General features: G+C 45.2%; 1 protein-coding gene across 1 annotated transcript in view; it reads right to left on the reverse strand.

The window, feature by feature from the left end:
* CCDC50 (coiled-coil domain containing 50) overlaps positions 1 to 21,548 on the reverse strand; it is a gene marked incomplete at its 5' end in the record, with an annotated part of 37,379 nt that overhangs the window by 15,362 nt on the left and 469 nt on the right. Inside the window, 2 exons of the mRNA XM_080624285.1 lie at positions 4,053 to 4,182; positions 5,567 to 5,629. Of these exons, the coding sequence (XP_080480411.1) occupies positions 4,053 to 4,182; positions 5,567 to 5,629 (193 nt within the window). The remainder of the gene's footprint in view (positions 1 to 4,052; positions 4,183 to 5,566; positions 5,630 to 21,548) is intronic.

Below are 21,548 nucleotides of genomic sequence, written 5' to 3' on the forward strand. Positions count from 1 at the left end.
AAAGCATCTGCAAAAACTGTGTCACACTCAACTGTGCACTCTGATGCCCAGCAAACAGGCTGGCCATGGGTTCCAGAAAACAGCTGAGGGATTTGAGAAGAAAGATTAAGAACTATCTTTTTCATCACTGTTGAAATTGAGCCAAAGACTAACTCTGAACAGGTCAGAAAAATCAATCTAAGCTATCACTGCAATTAAGGCTACTGCAAGGGAAGGCATAGAAGGAGGTGGAGAATGGGAAGAGCAACAGGCAGAGCTTGCATTATTAGTATACTGTCTTTTGAAGAATACACTGATGATGATCAGATGGGTGATGGGAGGACTACAAAGAGCGTATTATGGAAGTCAAACAAATATTTCAAGAGCAGCAGGTTCAGCTATGTCAAAGTTGTGCTGTGTGGACTGAAGCAACTAGTTCCAGGCTTGAGCAAGGATCACAGCATAAATGACCTAGTGAACCTGGAGGAAAAGGAAGAGAGTCTAGGAAATGTCTGTAGGAAAATAGTAAGGGCAGACAAGCCCTTTCAGCAGCAAAACAGAGAAAGTGGTATGGCTGAAGCAGCCAGTGGCATCACGAAGCCTTCTTTTATAGAAAGTGGAGTGAGAAGCGGAAGAGTGGCTTAAGGTGGTGAAGAAGGACACTGCAACAAGAAGAGGGTTTAGAGAACAAATGCCACTAAGAGACAACTAATCTGTCATAGGTAACAACAAGGAACATGCAGCAGGAAGGAAAAGAAGCTTCTTTATTTCTGTCAACTGCTCCTTGGAAGCAGACGTGCAACTAGGTACTGCATGTTATTTATATACCCTTCCCCAAGCACATATGAACCCCAAGTCAGTGTTACAACATTTCCTTCCATTTCCCACACCACCACACTCACAAACAATTACGCATATCCATAAACTGACCCACATCTAGAGACACCCTGAAAGGCACTCAGGAATTTCAGTGTTTGTAGGGCTGGAATTATCAATAGGTCATATATCTTCAGACACCAGGATCTCTTATCCAGGTAATGAAACCTGGCATTTTGTGTGTGTGTTCCTGTCTGCATTTCACTTGACTCAAAAGAAAGGCCTGTTCAAAGGCACACAAGCTCATGCAGCAGCAAATCTAGTTCTTGAACCTGCCATATAAAAAGGGACTTTGGTGAACCTGCCACCAGTAGGGAACCAGTCCCCAGCAAAACAATAGCTGAATATGCAAATCCTGAGGAGCAGGCTGTCAGTGGGCCCAAGACAGCAAATCCTTTATGACTCCAGTCTCGGAGGACATGAATCCAGGTAGAAAATCAGTCAGAAAGGTCAGGCATGTCAAGGCATTGCACATCTCCAGTCCCCCCAACACCTGAGAACTCAGCTAGGGTGCCAAGCTCATCAGCTCCAACTGACTTGCTAAATGCTTAGAATCCATCTTGTTGCAGACAAACAGGAGATAAAAACCAGCTAATCATCTTTCAGAGCCAAGGCAGCAAGGTCATTGCTTCTTCATTTACAGCAAAGAATACTACAAGTAATGCAAAAGCAGAAGCATTTGCTTCTTCCTGATGACACGCATCTTGGAATACACCATATCAATCTCTAAGACCCACTGAACAGCAACAGGGGATCATATTCTGGGTTTTACTGCTCAGTGGTAAATACTAAGACTTGATTAGTTAATCAACATAAGCTAGTGGTTCAACTTGACTGAGCGTAAGAAAATAGATTAAAGAACTTTGACAGCTCTTCTTGTCCTTCAGGTTGTTTTTTTTTTGTGTGAGTTCAAGTGCCCATCAGTCCCCAGAAATTGGCCAGAGCAACATAAACATCATCATCCCTGAACACCACTACTATGTACATGCCCATTGTTCCCGGGCAGCCAGGAGTGTTAAAAGAGCCAGGGAACCTCTACGTCAGTTCAGGAAAAAGAGGAAAAAAAGTCAGTGTGATTAGAAGCCATTCACATTGGCTGCAGAAACTAACAGTTGCCAGATGAGGAGTTAAAAAAAAAAATTAAAATGTTTAAGGGAACTGTTTAAAGGAACTGTTCATGTTAGTGTAATAGAACCATCACAGCACTGGAAGTGAAACAAGGAAGGAGCATATTTTCACGGTATTTCCAACAGTTATTTTAGCAACCTTGCTACTATGCTTGGCAGCATACAGATTGCTCATCTAGATGCGAGAGATGCTTCTAAAGAAGCACGAAAAAAAGGTTTGATGCTTCCCTGAATTCTTAAAAAGTTATTTCTATTCCCTCATTTATCTTCACAAAGTCTTTCTGAGAGAATCTAGGATTTGAAAGACAAAAGAAAGCCCATAAATTTGAAGAGCTTTTTTTATGTTCCCTGTTTCTAAAGGCCACCCAGTTCTGCCCGTTTACTCCTATGATCACCTTGCAATGTCAAACTGTCCTAGATGATATGGAAAGCAACAACAGCAAAAATCATTTTGTTGCCAGAACATGCTGATCTTGCAAAAGAAGACAGTGGGAACGTACAAAGAATTAAGGAAGAAAAAGATCCAATTACAAAAGGATGCCTCCAACTTTTTTTACTATCCTTGCAGAAGAGCTCAAGCTTTCAGGAGCAGAACGGCTGCTGACACAACATTTTTCATCAGCAGTTCTGCCTGTAACTTGGCCCACAAAGTTCCTAAATACCACTTTAGAGTCCTACAAAAAGAAAATTGTTTGCAGTTCCCAGCAAGTAACACAAAGGAATCATCTCTGCCACACAAAATTAATTTTTACATTGTCACTTACATGCTCACATCTCTAATTGGTAATGAAGACAAAATTATTGAAAGAAAGCACACACTTCAGATACACACATGTATCTACCCAGCGCGGCCTGAGCATGCTGGGATCATTTAAAACACTGGCTGATCTGTCACGCCCCAGCTTCAGATCTTTTATGAACAGCTCCTTTGAAGCCAGTCCTATATCTCACACATCTGCAATACAGAGCTTTTCAACTTCATTGCTGTCTCTGCCAGATGAGCCACCCAGCTGTAGCTGGTGGGTGGCATCACAGAGCACGACACAAGCCGGGAGGCAGCACACCCGCCGGGAGATGCATCCTGCCATGCAGACCCTGTATTTGCAGGGAGCCTCATCTTCCCATCTCTCATCACTGGGATCTGACTGCACCCTGTCACATGATCCATTTGTCTCTTGCATTGCAAGAGACTAAGTTGGGGGGAAGCAAAACGCACCAAACACTCACACACACAAAAAGAACCACACAAAAAACCCCAAACCAAAAGCCAAAACAAACAAACAAAACATTAGAAAAGAAAAGCACCAACATCCGCTCTGGCTTGGAAGGTATAGCTTGTTTCACCCTGCACTGCCATTGTTTCATTTCTATACCACCTCCACAACTTAAGAACCATGGCACACACAAAGCCAAGTCTCAGGCCACAGGGTCAGATCTGGTGTGTGGGGCCTGAGCAAACCTACAGAGCAAACTGAATCATTCATTAAACATCCTCCCACAGCTACTGCACAATTCAGAGATGGCAGGAGAAGGCCTGTACCCCAACACCCATCTCCACCCTGGGGCAGAAGCCTCTCTTCCCAGGTCACTTCACACTGGAATAGCTGCAAGCGCAAGAATGAGCTCCTCAAAAGCACTCATGGGGCACAATGCAAACACACCAATATGTGCAATTACCACAAGACACAGAATTCACTGTAACATGTGTATTTCTGTGGTGTGATTTCTTCTTTCTCAGACTTTAGCCAGAGACAAGGTAGATGCAAGTGGCCATGGTACCCCATTTGCCCACAGGGAGCAGAACAGGAAGGCTCCTTCCCATGGTCAGGCAACAGAAACTAAGCCAGGATTGGCCCCAGGACCACTTACTCCCAATCCTGTTCTCATTATTGTGTGCCAGAGCCTAGTAGTATCAATGCTTTTACAGCAACAGATAGCCAAAGGAAAAAGGAAACAAAAGGCTGATCAACCTGTACCCCACATATTGTCAATCAACTCAACTCAGAGCAGCTGACTTCAGTGCTCTGACCAAACAGGACTAGCATTTCAGCAGCTCCATCCCAAACTCACAAGTCTTTTTGGTGTTTTTGGATTTGAGCACGTGCTTTCAGATCCTCTTCTTTTTGCAGTTGCTTGGCCACCTGCAAGTCATGTTGCACGAGACGATTACGCTGAACATTTGTTGCCAAGTGATGCTCAACTGGAAATAAACACAGACAAGAACCCCCAAATCAGCCTGCAGAACGTTATGGTGTGAATGAGACAAAGCAAGTGGGATGAAGATGCCAGGCCAATAGGGAAGACAGTTCTTGGCAGGGAAACATGCAATATGTCTAAAGGTGGGGAAGTCCTGAACTGAAACTACACTAGCAGCTTGAGATTGCCTCATTTTAGCACTGAGAGGGCTGCATATGTGTGTTACCAGAACAAGATCTGCATATTTTCAGCACATCCAGGTTTAGAGGGAATGCTTTTTAGGCTCTGAATCTCATTTTCTGGCCATGGGAAATTATCCTAGATTAATAAATAATGGCTGGAAGGGACCACCAGAGGACAGTGAGGATGAGCTGAACCTAAACCACTTCTGATGGATGCTTTGGTAATTTGTTCTCAAGAACCTCTGGAGGAGGAAACTCTTCTTATTCTCAACATAATCGTTTCCAGAATCTCATTACCTTTATATTTAGTAACAGAGCAACAGAGTACTATAGTGAATCCTTTACCATACATGGATACTGCCTGCAAGAAAAGATGGCAATGTGAGCAGCAGCTGAGAGAGCCATCTTTAATTCAGTGTTCTCAGGTTCCAGCAGCAAGGGCAGAACTTCAGTGCAAGCTACACACTTGGCAGAGTAGCTGGAATGGCATTAGCACCTAGCAATGGCAGATACTATTGGTCTTGGCACCCAGCAAAGCAGATTAGAGAGGCCACCACACCAGAAGCTGCAATGCAAACATACCCAAAGTAACAGATAAGCAAGTTAAAAAAAGAAAATATATAAAAATCACCAGTCACTTCTAAGTTCCTGGCTGTACTTTTTTTCCTCCTTTTTACGTACAGCTGCTCTACCTCACAGTGTCTTAAAAGTAAGCCTCCTTTCAAAAGGCAAGCACTAGCAATTGTAAAATAAGTACATAAACAGACCTCTTCTGGTTGCATTTCAGGTCAGTCTATAAACCTTGAAGCTTCCAAAATTGCTAGTCATTTCTAAAAAACGTGCACAGCAACAAGACTTCAAGTGCACTCCTACATATGCAGTTTTATCATGAACAGCATAAACAAACTCTAATCTAAAAAGAGAGCACAAAATTAAACCATAAAATACAACTCTCTAGGTACAACATGAGGTTGTATCTCTAGGGTACAACATGAGCTGGCACACAAAATAGAGTGGTGTTACAGGACAGTGAAGACAGTAATAATAATCTGTATTCCATTAAAAAGAACAAAAATGAAATCAAAGCAAGGAATGTTTTTCTTAGCAAAAAATGAAAGAAAAGCGAAGAGGATTTTCTTAACAAAACCAAAGACATATCTGTTGGGGAAAATGTTTCAGTTTGTTCCAAAGATCATTGCTACTTACTCTCCTGCTCCTGTAAGTTGTGGGCCAAAGTATGATCTTCCAATATAGCAAAGTCTCGACACACTAGATAGGGAAACAAAGCCAAGAGAATTAGCATCAGGACCAAAAAAAGAAAGCATCAAAAAAAGCTATGGGTGTCAGGGGAGCATAGATACACAGAGATTCCTGACATACTTTCTACCAGCCAAGGTCTGGACTTGGCCTGTTTTCCCTCTCCTTGTGGCTATTTTTGCATGCATTTACTTCTTCGTCCCTGTTTGCATAAAAAGCCTTCTCCACTCTCCCCTCCACCTCTGCTTCATTAGTTGAAGACCAGAATTGTCACTGGATTAAAAACCCCTGTATTCCACACAGATTTATACTGATGCCCAAACTGATTGTGTTCAACTTAAACCAAGAACAAGGGTTTGTGCTTACTATGGCTTTCTTTGCCATGTTAAGAGTTTGGGAATAGTATTCTCTCTGCACAAAGGCACATGCACACCATCACCTGTCTGGAGTGGAGCAGACTGAGCTCCAAGGATCTCACTGCAAGGCATTTCTACCAGCTCAGGCATCATTTTACAGTTGTCTTTTGTAAGCTTCATTGATCTTTTTTTCAAGTGCAGATACTGGATTTGTACCTAGAACCCAGATAAGGGATCAACCACAGTATTAACAGCAGGGATAAGCACAGCTTCTTAAAAGATGCTGAAAACAACCCAGAAACAAGTTGAACGGGAAGGTGACGAGCTCTCTCTGGCACCAGTCTGAAAGCAGCAGATTTTTGCCAATGCCTATCACTTTCACATTTGAACTTTCAAAAGAACGATCTACCCACACTGTAGAAAAACACCAGTACTTATTTTTAACTTGTTATGATAGGCAGTGGGTCAACAAAACACAAGTCACATACACACTGGGACAGGAGGACACACACAGCACCTGGTTCAGCCTTCTGGTGGTAGGTGCACATTAACTTCTCAGTGAACCAAGAACAAACTGTGCCCTGTGTCCCCAGACTGCAGGATGGGGCACCACTCCACACATCTGCCATACACAGGGCTCCTGTCTGCTTCAAGGGGAGTTTAAGGCAGATGAAAAATTTACACTGGAGAGGTCTGTCACTTTTGTTTCCCTCAATGTGACAAGCTAAGCACCTCAACATGACCTGAGAGGGGAGTATGTCCCATCTGGAACATAAGGCACGAAGCAGAGAACTACAAGGTCCTTCCAAAGCTGCAGAGGGAGCACACTATCACAGTGCTCCACAGTAAAAACCTCCAGGAAAGCCTACAGTTTCTCTTTAACAGAGCACAGTGACAGCCTAGAAGAGAATGTGAAAATAACCCCTAACACCCCGGAATGCACCAAAACTACATGGAGAATTTATGTGGAATCCATTTATGAAAAGAGTTCAGAGAAGATAAAACATTTCCATCACTGCAAAGGGTGGAAAATACAAAGAAACAAAATGGCAGCCGCATCTTCCCAAGCCACAGTCCGACAAGCCTTCCCTCTGCTTGCATGGACGCAAATGCTCTGCTGGAGAAGCATCACGATGTTCCTCTGCACCGAGGTATCTTCACAAAATATCTAGAAGAGTTTCTAGTTGTGCACACTAAGAGGTCAGATAAATGATAAAAAATAAAGCATTTTCAGCAGAATTTTTGGTTGAGTCTTTCTGCATTTCAGGGTGTTTTAGAGATGACAAAAGCTCCAAACAGCAAGAGCAGTGCTTCAGGGAAAGAGAATGGGAAGCAGCAAGGTGGAGATGAGGACAAAGACTACGGTGACTCACTTTAAGCAAGTACAATTCTGGATGCTGCAATTAAGGTTTTGTTGCGTTTTGTTTGTTTGGGGTTTTTTTATTGCAACTTCTTTTAAAAAAAGGAAAGAGGATAAAAACCACTAAATAGCACTGAAACACCTCCAGTGGGCATATGTATATAAATAAACAAATGCTGCCTTCAGCCACAGATCTGGCAAAGCCACAGCCGAGTTGTGGGCAGCAATGCTGCTTTACAGGTGACATACCCAGGGCGCTTGGTGGTCATGAACACATTTTTTTATGGGATAGGGCAAGGGGATCTTGCCCATAGAGACTTTATTTCTGTGGTCCCTAATACTGCTTCAGCTACGTAGTACAATTGTGAAAACAACCACCTTTTGCTTACAACAAGCATCATCTGGCCTCCTGGAAGGGGACAACCAACTTGAAAGTTTGAACCCTGCTGTCAGTTCAGAGCTAAAGAAAAAAACCTCAGTACAAAGCCACAGTCTGTCTAAATCTAGGGCTGAGCTTTTCCCACCACATATTCAAGAAGGAGCACTTGTTCCTGACAGTTAAAGAAATAAAAAGGGGGGGGGGAGTGTTATTTTTAACTGCAATGGGTCTCTGAGCAAGTACACTGCACAGCTGCCTGAACAGCTGTACTAGTAAGACAAAGCAGGCAGCACAGGAACAAGGGGGAACTTTTCAGAGCTGTATCATTTTTGCATAAAAATTGCTGCTGTAAGAAATGCTTATGGAACTGCATCCCTGCCCTTACCAACTCCTCTTTGCACAGCCTCATACACTGCTCTGTGCCGTATGGTATTCAAGAACTCTGCCTCGTTGCTCGCTGCCGATGGTTCTGGCAGACCTTTCCTACATCCTCCCCAGAGAAGCACACACGCAGAGGACTTTAGGGATTTTTACTCCATTCAACCCACACCCAGACAAACTTCTCTATTTGTTTGTGAACTAACATGTTGACAGAAACATGCGTGGCATACAGGCAAGAAAGTGGGAGGGTTGTAGTAGAACACTGCTGCTCTTGACAGTTTTGCACCAACTCCCAAAAAGTTTCATCTCCTCCAGTGATTATGTCCTACAATATAGCAATGATTGCTTAACCCTTTTGGACTGTCAGGCCACTAAAAACTTTCTAAAGAAAGCATGGACTCAAAAGGCCAAGTGCATATACTTCTGTGTTGCTTTAGCTGCCCCTCCAGAGATCTGTTTGAAGTAGTCCATGGGCCTCCAAAGTTAAACAAACAAGCAAAAATAAAGAAAACAAAACAAACTCCTATGGTCCTCTCTTCCTACAAGCCACAGCCAAAAGCTGCTGGATGCCAGAGACATAAAATAAGCACCATGTTTGAGTATTTTTGGCTCTTAAGGACCGGTGTGTGCCACCTGGAGCTCACTGCATGAGCCCAGAAGCAGGTACAGCACAGGGTACTATCACCTGTACTTCCCAGCTCAGGACTCAAAATAGCCTAGTTCAGATCCAGCACCACTCTTTAACACAGCCAAGCAGCACCCAGGCCTGAGGCTGCACCAAACCACCACCCACCCTGTCTCTGCACAGAGGGACAAAAGCAAGTGGAGACAATGCTCCAGGACGAGCTACCAAGTTGAAGAGCCTAGATGTGAATACCAAGGCTTGGTCTTAAAACAGTAATAATTATCCCATCAAGATCCAGTATAGAGAGAAGGAAGCAGGATGGCTATTAACAACATGGATGCTGGAAGCTCCCAAGTGTCTGGGCTTCCACAGTGCCCTCATCTCACAGAGGACACAGCATGGAGCAGACTGGTGGGGCAGCAGCAAGCCCAGGGTTTGCTCACACATTTGGATTCATGCATGCACTGCTGAAGAAGCCAACTGACTGCATATGCACTCCCATTAAGCTGCTCTTACAAACCCACAAACGGATGGCTTGAGCACACAGCCCTTGCTTTGTGCTGCTGAAGCTGCTGGCAGGGCAGACAGCACAAGAAGACCTTTTGTCACTGTCAGAAACTTGTCTGGGCTGGCTGCCTCCAACTCATCAGAGCACATTATTCCCAAGTCTCATCAGCCTGAGAACAACATTCAAAGGAAGAGGAGAACATCCCATTACAAATACAACGAAGCACTGTCAGCTAGCCAGGTGGCAAGAGATGGGGAAACCTGCAACTCCCTAGCAAGTTTGGGGTGATGGCAAGCACAGAGCATTCCCTCAAAAATTCACCCAGCACCCATGAGTCAAGCATAATCGCAGCTGCAAGTAAGGCCAAAGAAACCAACCCTCCATCTTGAATATATGTTTCCAACAATGAGGCAACTACGAAATAGTTTGAGATGTGGACCTGCCAAGCATCGTCTGAAACGAAGCTTCATCAGTGCTGGCCTTCAAACTCTGCTCAGTTTCAGTGTGGCCCCAGCACACTCATTATGAGGCATTATATATGCTCTGGGTTTGTGTTGGGAAATAGGATGGCTCAATGACAATTCAGAGACTCACAATTGCTCCTCTCCAAAAAGCTTCATCTTTAAGGGAAAAGAAATCTATCTCTTATTTCCTAAGTGTATACCTAAAAAGTGAAAGTAAGATTAATGTTACATTCACTGCTGTGAATTAACTTGACTTCCCATTCCTGGGCTCTGGCTGGGAGTCAAACAAGCAGCAGGGGTGCAATCTGAGCAGCTACAATTGGCAAGTCCAGTGAAGCATGAAACAACAACAGGTTTACTATAGTCTGATTAAGCCAATCTGCCTTGGCACAGCAGGGAGCAGGCCAGGAATATGCACTTCTGGCACAGCTGTCAATAAAAGAAATGCCAGCCCAGGAATCCCAGCCCCTGCCACAGACAGCAGAGGTGCCAGCAGGGGAGGATGAGGGCAGAAGCATGGCTGGAAGCATCATCCTTTGCAGCAGTGGTGGGCTGCAAAATTCATGCAGTGGCGTGAAAGGGGGATCCTGAAGAGCCTCTCTGCAAGCTCCAAGTACACGTCTTCTCCTCTGGGAGGAGTTCACCCTGAAAATATGTCCCTCTAAGCATCAGTGCATCTGAGGCTCTTGCAAGCACAGTTGCAAGCCTGGCCTCTATGGCCAAGATAAGAATGTCTCTAGTTAGAACAAACTGGAAAAAAAATCACTAAATAACCTTTTCCTTTTCATATTCTGTCATCTGCTTCATTAGCTTTCTCTAGCTCCCTGGCTCAGCATTTCTAACACCAAACTGCTTCAAAGTAAGTGAGGTAACCACAACACAGGAGCCTTAGATGGTGCTAGTGATGCTTAGGTGTGTGACAATGAGGCAGGTAACATCAAGGAATGGGTGGTATGAATGTGTACTGTCTCTACAAGAGGTCAAAGCCCACTGGCGTCACAAGCAAAGCTTACAGCAAAATACACTCCTCACTTCTGCCTGAAGTAGTAGACTGTTCTGACATCCACTGAAGGCCCCAAGGGCCCCCTTGGTTCATGTGGCCCATATGCCGTGCTCTGGGACATCATCTACTTAAGTGATCCAGGAACCACACATGCATGCCCCAAGCATTTCCTTTTGGGTCTTAAAAAACATATCTTGCTCCCGACCTCCTCCATTCCCAACATTTTCCCGTCAGCATCACATGTGGGATAATTCACAAAATAAACTAGAAAGTGTGAGTCATGCTTAGTTTAGAGCATCTGCAGTTTTTGAATCCTGAACTGGATGAAGGACAGGAGGGAGAGGAAAGATAAAAGTGACACAGGGAAAAAAAAGCTTCATCAGCCAAAAATCACTTTTCATGGCCTACAGAGCTGACAAATTAAGTGGCAAGCAGCAACTGCAGCCTGTTACAAGTCAGCAGTTTCAAGATGTTGAGTTATGAAGATCCCTGCAGGTTAGAAAACAAAGAGATACCCCATGGAGACTTACCAGCAGGGACTGGCCAGGCCACTCCAAGCCAGGTAAACTCTCCAAAATCTGCCAACCGTTTCCTTGAAAGGAAGCCAACATGATCAAGCAGCCACCAGCTGGAGATGAGAGGCTGCCCTGAGGGCAGCTTCCAGAGGAAACATGCAAATGGGACATTTCTTCTCACCCCCAGCAGCACTGCTCTGCCAGATACATGGCCTGACCTCAGCATGCCTCATTTCTGTCCTGCCTCTCCCATCACACCAGGAGATTACTAAACTCCTGCTACCACACAGGGATGCTGGGCTGGCCACGACATGCCTCGGCTGCTGCAGCTGCAGTTACACACACAGCATTCCGATGACCTTGTTCACCAGGCACCATCTGTGCCAAGGACATCAGGAAACTCGCACAGGGAGAAGGTGGCTCCCAGGCGGAGGGCAGGGCTGCCTGGGGAAGGGAACAATTTCTGCTTCTCAGACACAGCACCAGCGTATCTCACGTAGCTGGGAGCTACGAGACAGTATAAAGAAACTGGGCAGCCCCATGAGGAACCAAACTGAGGCGTCTCAGCCTAATTCTCAACAGTGTAAACATGCAAAATAAAAAAATTTCAAAAAATTGTCGAAGAACCATGGGGATTTTTAATGGCAGTCTTGCCTTGGAAACTAAGAACAGCTTGGGATTTGGGAAGGCAGTTATTCTCTCCGCTCTAAGCTAATGCCTTGAGCTCAAGGCCATGAGAGGTTTGGGCTCTATCTGCACCGCTCTCCAACAATAAGCTCTCACATGCCTAACAACGCTTTACAAGGGAAGACTACATATTTTGGAACCAAATTCTTAGAACATGAGTCTATTTTTTAACCTATCTTGAAATAGAAATCTGCAGCATTCACAGAATGCCCTCTCTGAAGCTACTAGTTTGACATACTTACTTCAGTAAACAAGCCTCCAAACAGTACCATAAAGCAGTCCTCAAGCTGAGAGCACATCTGCTGAATACCTCAATGCAGAAGGTGATGTGCTTGCATAGTATAAACAGGAAGCTGGAGATGCCCAAGATCACAAAAAACCAGTACCACAAGGGACCTCAAAAGGTCATTTTCAAGCATACACCAGCCACAGAAATTGATAAAATTTATCATTCTGCCTTTATTACAGAACGCTGCCATCTTTTTCATCATTGGATAATCACATCCTATATCACTTCATCTGCAATCTAAGTAAGAGCAACTCTTCTTATATTTCAAGGTTAAAACACAACCAATAGATCAAGAACGTTAAAGACCATGTCTTTGACTTCCAGAAGAAAATGCTGAGTTGACACCACCCTTCTCCAAGCCTTTGCTCGAGCTTGAACACACAGACATACTTTAAAATGGCATGGAGTACTGGTACCCATGCTTTGAAAATTCAACCTTTTCAGCCAGGTCCAGATGAGTCCCCAGATGTGAAGTATTCTTGAGCCACAAGAACTTTCCAAAACCCCTCACACTTATAGCCAACACTACTGCTACAGCTGCTGCCTCCTATTCCAGAAATGCCCGTGCATTGAGGAGTTGAATATATACAGTATTTTCCCACTTTAAATCAGAGAGCAGCTGTAGAAGCCACAATATGCTAATGCCTGTAAGCCATTACCTGTTAGGCTCATAATACTAGTATCTCTGTAGCTTTCTTGAGTGACCTGGTGTTCATCAGCCTGTACAGGACTGCCTAGGCCCAAACAGTCACTGGTGGGCTCAGCCATTGCACTGTGTACTCATCAGCAACATCCATGTGGACAGGTATAAAAACCTCAAGGTAGATATACTGGTCAGGTACGGCTCAGCTACTTCAACAACCAGCTGAGTCATTGTTGACTTGGCTGCCAGACCACAGGCAGCCAAGCATATGTCCCACTCACGGTATCTTGATACATAACTGGGTCTGTGTGTAGGGGAAGTTAATCTTAATAATCAATTAAAACAAAAGTTGCTTGTGCAGCTCATCCTTTCCAGCATCTGACACAGCTTCAGCTGACTCAGCTAACACCACATGGGCAAAATAAACAACCAAAAATAAAGACAGGGAGTTTTCCTAGCAGTCAACTTTTACCAGTGCCTCCCAGCCATGGATCACAGAAAAATAAACACCACTGCCTCCAACATGTTTGGCTTACCCTCACTTTGCCCAAAGGCAAAGCACCACAAAAGTCACTGCAGAGAGTAACAGGAGTTACCTTCACCAGGAGAAGTTAAAATTCCTGGCTCACAGGTATCCCCATGAGCACTACTGTAGCTGTAAATCATGCCTTCAGCAGCATCCCATAGATTATATGACACTGTCCTTTTCTGGAGGACTTTGTTTCTTTTGCAGACAGGATGTCAGGACAGTTTTAGTTTTACGCCCAACACCACTCATTTAAACTGGTGTAAATGAGGGGGGAAAGAAAAACAGTTTCCTTTCTTGCACAACTCAAAACAGCCACCCACTCAGAGAACTGCTCAGCATGGAGTTTACATCTCAAGAGATTTGCACTATACAGGCTCCCTTCCCCCACATCCATCTCGATGATCACCATGTTGTGCTTTGATCTGTTAATTTCAACTTTTATTTCAGCATTTTAGGCAATTTTATACTACACAACTCTTAGAAGGACATGCTGAATTTCCCAAAACTTCTGTTCTCTTCTAAATACAAACCTAAATCCCTTGCTCAGTTCAGTAGTTTCTCTGCAGAGTGCTGGCAGGTCCAATTTGTGGTTCAGGGTGGCTTTCAGGAGCCATGGCACCCTGGATGCTTCACTAGCATTTCTAAAGCCCTCAGTTTGAGGTTGTGGTGAATAAGCTCAAACAGCAGCTCCAGAGAGGCAGGCTGGCAGCTGGGAGCGGAGATAATTCAAAGTGTCAGCTCTCCCAGGCTTCTCCTCCAGCTTAATCCTAAAAGATAATGTAGCAAAATACAAGGGATTCAGAAAGGGAGCTCTCAATGCCCCTCTGATACAAGTTCACACACTGACTCAGTTTGATAACTATTTAAGAAAGGCTGAATGGTGGAAGCCTCATGCCCATGCAGAAGGTGCCAAGCTCCAAAACAAAGGTTCCAGCTCCTCTCACAACCTCACAGTGTGGTTTTACACCACAGAGACCCACAGTCATATGGAGGAACAATCATCTCTGGAGAGAACAAGCCAAAGAAAGACTCCGTCAGAGGTGCCGCTTTCTTTTCAGCCTTCGGGTGAAAAACCAAGCCTAGTCTGAGGTTAGTAGCTGCAGCTGGAAAGATGGACCACAACCTCAGTGCACACATGAACAAACTACATTTGATTCATCCAGTTGAGATACCAAGAGAAGCAAAGCTCCAACAGAATGGGCCTCAGAGCAGCCTCCCAAGCTTACTGGAAACGTGGCCAGCTGCTGCATTTGAAGCTGGGGATGTCTGAACCGATCCTGCAACAAGCTCTGATTCTTGCAGATTCCACCAGCTTCCTTTTTCCTAGAAAGGCAGCTTCTAGGACTCCTGTCTGCCACCAGTTCAGCTGCTGCCAGCACTGCAAATCTGCTCTGTGAGAACAACCTTCCTCTGCCTAACCAACCAAGGATGCTCTGCTTCGTTTCAAAACCCCTTTTCCTTGTTCTGCCAGCTCCTCAAGGGTACTCTCTCCTTTCCCCCCCCCACCTCCTTCACCCACCCCACACTTCCTCCATTTAAGTTCTCCAGATTTATTAGTCAGCTCTGGAGAACACAAAGTACCAAAGCTGGCCCCAGATCAGACAAACCTTCACATTCATCTACAAGAGTCACAAATCAGTAAAGTTGCAGCAGTAACAATACACGTCCCCTTTCCTGTCACAGCCTTGCATTGGCACCCTGCCCTCAGAGCAACTACAGATTTAAAACAGGGGCATTAGACAGTAAAACTAAGTCCCTGGCCTCCAGGGCCAGATGGGCAAGGAGGCAGAGATCCCAGCATCAACCTGGAGCAAACCATTTTGTGGCATGAGTGCCCACAGCTCATGTGCATTTCAAAGCACAAGGAAGATGCAGCAGGCTGGCAGCCTTTTAAAAGTCTCTTTTGTGAGATCACAAAATGAGGTCCAAGTCAGTCAGAAGTAAGATTTTTGCTTTGGGAGGTAAATCACCTTCAGGTGATATTATATTCTCACAGTTTCTTAAAATAAAAAACAAAGAAACAAAGTTCACCTAACATGTTCACCTGTTACATGGCCAAAACTGATGCTCTGGGCAATGACAACAGCCTGGAGTACCAGGTAACTGGGCACTGCAATCAAGAGTTCCAGGCAAACCTGCCTTTTCCACCTTGGATCAGGGATGTGAGGAATGCAGGCAGGGCTGTGCAGACCTAGCCAAGGACCCAGTCCCTCCAGCACTGCAAATAAGTTCAGGAGAGCCCTGCGTCTTCCCAGCACCAGCTTCCTTTGGAAACCTTTGGAAATCGCCTGCAGGAGAGCACAGTCCTGTGTGAAAGCAGTGTTCTCTGCATGCCACAAAAACAGGCAACACCCTGGCGGTTTGGAAAATTCCCAGGTCTTTCCCTGCTGTCTTCCACCATTTCCAGCAGCCCTGCCAAAGGCTCCAGGAGGCCCTGGTGAATTCAGCACATAAATCCCCCCCATCCCACCAGCCACCACCCCAATAAATATAGCTAACTTCAGAACAGAGGGAGAAAAACATTCTTCCCACCAGGATCCCACAAGTAACATTTGCCATATCCATAACAGACATATGAAAGATAAGCTTAGGTGCTTTTGCAATGCAAAGCTGTTACACTATGCAGAGGGGGAGAGGCTTTCCACCAGTGCTGGGGATGCCCAATCCAGGCTAGCACTTCCCCAGCCTATATACCAGGTCAGTGATGACAGTACTTCTGCAAGGAACATTCCCTGACGGGGCACACTCAAGTCTCTTTTCCTGTCTGACTGTAAAAGGCCAAAGCTGTACTCACCATGTCTTTTGGAGAGGTTTCTGAAGAAAGAAAGAAAGAAACCCAACATCTGTGATCTCTCCCTGCTAGGAAATACTGCTGTTTGCATAAACTTCCTTCCTCTCTTTTCTCCCATTACTTCTCAGGTCAGCATTGTCCTTAACATATGCCTGTCTCCCAGTGCCTTCAAATATTTGCTCATTTGTGTCCTCTTTCCCCTTGTCATCACTTACTGACCACCACATATTGAGCCCATGTAATATTTCCTCTTGATTCCCCCAGCCACTGAGTCCTGGTTCAGCAGAAGGGCTGGGAAAAGAACAAACTATATCCATATGCACACAAGAACTCAAAGTTTTACTGCACACAGCTTTTTATACCTCCTTTGGAAAGAGAAGTGAAGATGACTGACTCACTTGCAAACTCACTTCGACTTTCTGTCCTGAAGAGCACTCATCACAGGCAACATGGTCAAGAGTGCACAGACCAAACTACCATCAACCCAGGCCTGAGTCAAAAAGCTCTCACTATTTTTATTTGGCTGACAGAGCATTCTGGTGACACTACGGTTAGCATGCCATTAAAATAATCATCAGTTGGGCTTCTGAAGCCTGACACAAAATCCTTGGGCAGGCGCAGAAGGGCTGTGTCAGTCTTCTCACCAGGCTTTCATCCACACGTTTCTCCCCAGGGAAAGCAATACCTCCGCTCAACTTAATTCACAAGGTGCCCGGGGTTACAGGATAGATTTTATGAGCACCCAGGCCTAACTGGTCTTCATTGCTCAATGCAAGGTTCACAACATCCTCTTACACATGCAGTGTGATGCTGCATTCTCCTGCTCTCTTCCCAGCCCTGTTAGAAGTGAGTGCACAACTGGCATCCTGGGCTCCTCGCAGCGGCCAACTCCAGCTCCTGCCTGGCACGTACACACTCTCCGATGTCGTTCACAGTCACCAGAAATGAAAGATTAATCAGAGGCCAGTGGGCACAGCAAACACAATGCCATCTGCAACACACCACTCAGCTGGGATCATTACCTGGACAGCAGCAATGGGTGATGGCCAATGTCCTCGTATCACAGATGGGGGAAGCTCCCTTCCCTGCAACCCCAGGAATCAGGGCAAAACAGACTGTGCCCCCTTTCATTCCAGTCCAAAAGCTTGTCAGTATCTAAGGAAATGTCTCTGCAGAAGGCATCAATATGAGTCTGGAAGCTCCTCTCTGCCAAAGACTGCTTTTTTGGGCAATCTTTCTGCCTCAATAAAACCTCCATGGCAGTTTGCAGGGGACAAGTGCTAAGGATTTTAAGTGGAAGGAGGGAGACCTGCTTGATCAGTTACATTTTGGAGCCAAGAGTATGAAATACGCTAAACCTGCCCATCTCCTCTGCCAAGCACTGCAGACCCAGAACAACTGAATGCATAATAAAACTTTCACCCAGCTTTAACTAGAAGCGACATGAGTATCATAGCCTCAGCTACTGAACTCATGCATGCTGGAAAAGCAGACCTCCTGTTACTTAGAAGAGCTGGGTGTGAACCAGTGACCTGTGTCTATGTTCCATCACTCTCCACCTCATTGTTGCTCTTGAGCCATCCAGCTTGCCTGATTTTTTCAGAGCCCTTCTCTGAGGAAGTCATAAAGCAGAAAACCATGACATGCAAAACATGCTGCAAGCAAAAACCTCAGCTGGAGCCAAAGGGCACAGGGCAGGTGGCTTCAGTGACTGGGCTGACCCTCAGCTGCTTTCAAAATTGTTGCCGTGATTATACTAATCCAGCTAAAGGCCAACCCTTCCTCCACATGAGTACAGCTGACATCCCTCAACATCAGCCCTCAAGAAATCCCAAAGCAGAATCCCTCCTCACCAGACACCATGCCAGCCATCAATACTTTCTGAACCCACTTCCACTTCTGACACATATCAAGTTTCTTTTGTCCACTGCTGTGTCGCTGAGCATACACAGGCACCAAAAGTCCCAGTATAAGCCAATAACATCAGTCTGTTACATGGGAACCTGAGACACTGCACCTCAGAGCTGCCACTCCCCTTCCCAGTCACTTGCTTCAGCTGCAGAGGTCAGAGGGAAGGTGCTGTTGCTGGGAGGAAAAGGAAGACTGATGCATACAGCAAACTTTTATTCAATTTACGTTAAGGCAAAAAAGAGCCAGCCAGGCTGCCTGCCCCAGAGAGCGCCTAGCCAAGACAGAAAAAGATTCAAGCCCTTCCTGTTTCCCTAAGACTGCAGTCAGAGGTATATCTTTTACTACCACATTTGCAAAATTGGCCTCTGGCAGCAGACTACAACTAGCAGCATGAAATATATAGCTCAGGAGCTTCAGAAAGTCAAATCTGCTGTTTAATGAAGAGTTGAAACTGTAGTGTGAGCATTGCTGCCCTGTCTCTCCACCCACAGGTGGCACAACCAGCTTCTGTCAAGGTTGGAACTCAAGAGACAGCAGCGCAGCATGGTTGGCACTAATGATTGGCACAGATGTAATGACTTTATAACATTATTAAAACCAGAATTAAATAAAATCACTTAAGCCACTAATTTTTCACACTTCAAAGAGCCATGTACTGCTGGGGTAGAGCTCAGGGTCCCTCCTCCCCACACTCCTCCCTTCTCTCTCCTCACAAAGGATTCAAACCAGCAGGAAAATCAGGAACCCTGGTGAGGAGCTCCATACCTGGGTTTTACCTGCCACTGCTAACAACGGATGGCTCTCAGAGACTGCACAGGATGAGGGACTACGCATCAGTCTTAGCAGACAGGATCCCCTTCGCAAAGCCACTGCCACAGACCTCAGCCTTTTGGCAAAGGCAGGAACAACAGATGGGATCACAGGTACATCCAGCAGGCAGAGATGCCTCCCAGGTCCAAGGCGAAATACACAGCACTGAGACGGCATGGGCAGCCACACAGAAGAGTTCATTTAAAACAGGCAGCCAAGGAGGGGGCACAGCCCTTCGCAGTTTTAGCTGCTAGTAATGCATCAAATCACAAGAGGTGAGGCACAGTTAGAGGTCAAGCAGAATCCAAGCTAGTTTCTTTTATTTGCTTTATAAGTAACTAATTGAAATAATATTTCCAGGATGCTTTTGTGCACAAAAGGCTTACAAATGAGACCTCTAGTAAAAATGATCTACACACACCGAGCTGAACAATCCCTTGGGGGAGGGTCAAAAGAGCACAGAGCAAACGCTGCTTTGTGAAGAGAAAATGTCACAAACACTTGAGAGCCACATAGAAATACAGGCAGAGAAACTCAGCCCACAGATTGCAACTAACACTAAAACCTTCAGCAAATAACTTACAAGAGCTTTACTGACCACAGTGGTCAGAACATCCACTATACTGCTCATGGAAAAATAGCTCTATAACACTAGGCTGCAGCCCCAAGGTTTAGTTTATATTAGAAAAAGTGTTTTGTGGGTGTATTTTACATCAGTAAACCCCCGCCCACAAAATAAACTAGACCAGCTGAAGCAGTTTTCAAAGGCAAAATGCCATCTATATCAGGCCTTTGGCTAATATAAGTGCTTTTAAAGATAAAAAAAGAAAGCAAACAAAAGAAGCAAGGCTTCTTGCAACACCTAGCTACAGTTACCAGATTTTCACTGCTATTATTGCACAGAAATTACTGCACTTGTAGAAGAGTTTTTGAGACCACACGAGAAGAGAAGGATAAGCCTGTCTCTACCTACAGCCAGAGAGAAAGAACCTAGACACACCATCTTCCTATCCAAAGGAGGGCTGGTGAAGAACAAAGTACTCAAAACAAAGTTCTTCATTGTTAAGGAATGACTAAGCCGACCTTTACTCCCGATGAATAAAAGGAATGTTTTTTCCTAAGGATCAACAGTGATTTCTCTAACAGGAACTATAAATATTTCCCTAGGTATGTAAGGTGATGCATTTCTTTTCTTGATTGGCATTAACACCGGGCACGAAAAGATATAATCCAAAGAATACCTTGGTTTCAACACTTTCCACAATAAAAACAAATGATGTCACTAAACCGAAAGGGTGAAACATGCCTGAGGCTTTGCAGAACGTGGCTCAGGCCTCATCAGCCTTGCATGCTGGAGCCGCTCTGGGATGTTACTTTCATTCAACTGCTATTGAGTAACAACGGATTGTCGTACCAGGACATTCTTGAAACTTAATCCATGCTAACCGTGGGTGCAAACTTAGCAAGGGCTGGTTGAGCTACATTGCAGCCCTGTAAACATACTTTCATTCAGCACATAAGTGACCCCTTAACTCTGTCCATGTCAAAAATGGATCAAGGTAAATCAAATCAAGGCTACTTAAATTCTGAATAAGAGCATCTACACAGGGATTTAATTCACTTTCATCAACCCATTGGAAAGGTTAATTGGATGAATTTTCTCAAATAACCATGTGTGGACAGACTCTAAGAATGAGACCTTGGCCATGCTAAAATGACTAGTAACAATTTTGCTAATGACTTAATAGGACCAACGTTAACCTCTAAAACTTCAGAACACCAATATCGCTTTTCTTTCAGTAGCAATAAGAAGTGAAGCATTAAAGGATGACAAGAGGTCAAAAGGGACTTCCAGCTTCCTGTACAGACATATGCCTTTTAACTAGCTGAATCATGAAATTCACATTTGTTACTCTCTACAAACCGAAATTTACAAACAGGAAAACAAATGGCCAGTGGCAAGGAAAACAAATTACGGCATTTTAGTTATATTTCGACAGGCACACAATGTTTACCACTACCGCGTAAATCTAAACTAACTTGATTTTGACAGAGCTTCTGCAGATTTACACCACTGTCAAAAAGAACAGACTCTACCTCGTACAAAGCTTTCTAAACCTAAAGCAGCTCCAGGGCGCCTTTAATTAAGCTTAAAGGCACACATGTGAAGCAGATACTCTGCTAACAGGGAAGCTGAGGCCCATCTGGCCCAACTGAAGGTGGATCTGAGCCCAGGCTAAAAGGTCAGCCACTGTGGCCAGACACCCAGAAAGTGAGCAGGGCTGTTTGCAGCCCAGCCTTCCCCTGCGCTGTTGGGGCGTACAGGGGTTCTTGCAGGGTGGAGGAGGCTGCTTGGTACTCCAAAGCTCAGTGCTTGGGGCATTGTCTTCGCAAAAGCCCCGCAGGATAAAGTATTTTTAACCGTGTCCTCGACAACCCCAGCCTTCCTCAAATCACCAAATTCGTGAATATTCGCAGTTCTGCTCCCAGTTTCAAAGCCCCGAGCGGAACCCCCACGCCCAGCCGAGCAGTAACTGTGAGTTACGCGTCTGTATGTCAGTACCCGCATGGTCTCTCGGCTATTTCACAGCACGGTTCGTCTTCCGTGGGAGCGCACCGGGCCACGCTCCTAGCCGGGCCCGACTCCCGCCCGCTGGCCGGGCGCGGCGCGGGGAACGGA

Source organism: Psittacula echo (genome assembly GCF_963264785.1).
Source record: "Psittacula echo genome assembly, chromosome: 7".
Lineage (NCBI taxonomy): Eukaryota > Metazoa > Chordata > Aves > Psittaciformes > Psittacidae > Psittacula > Psittacula echo.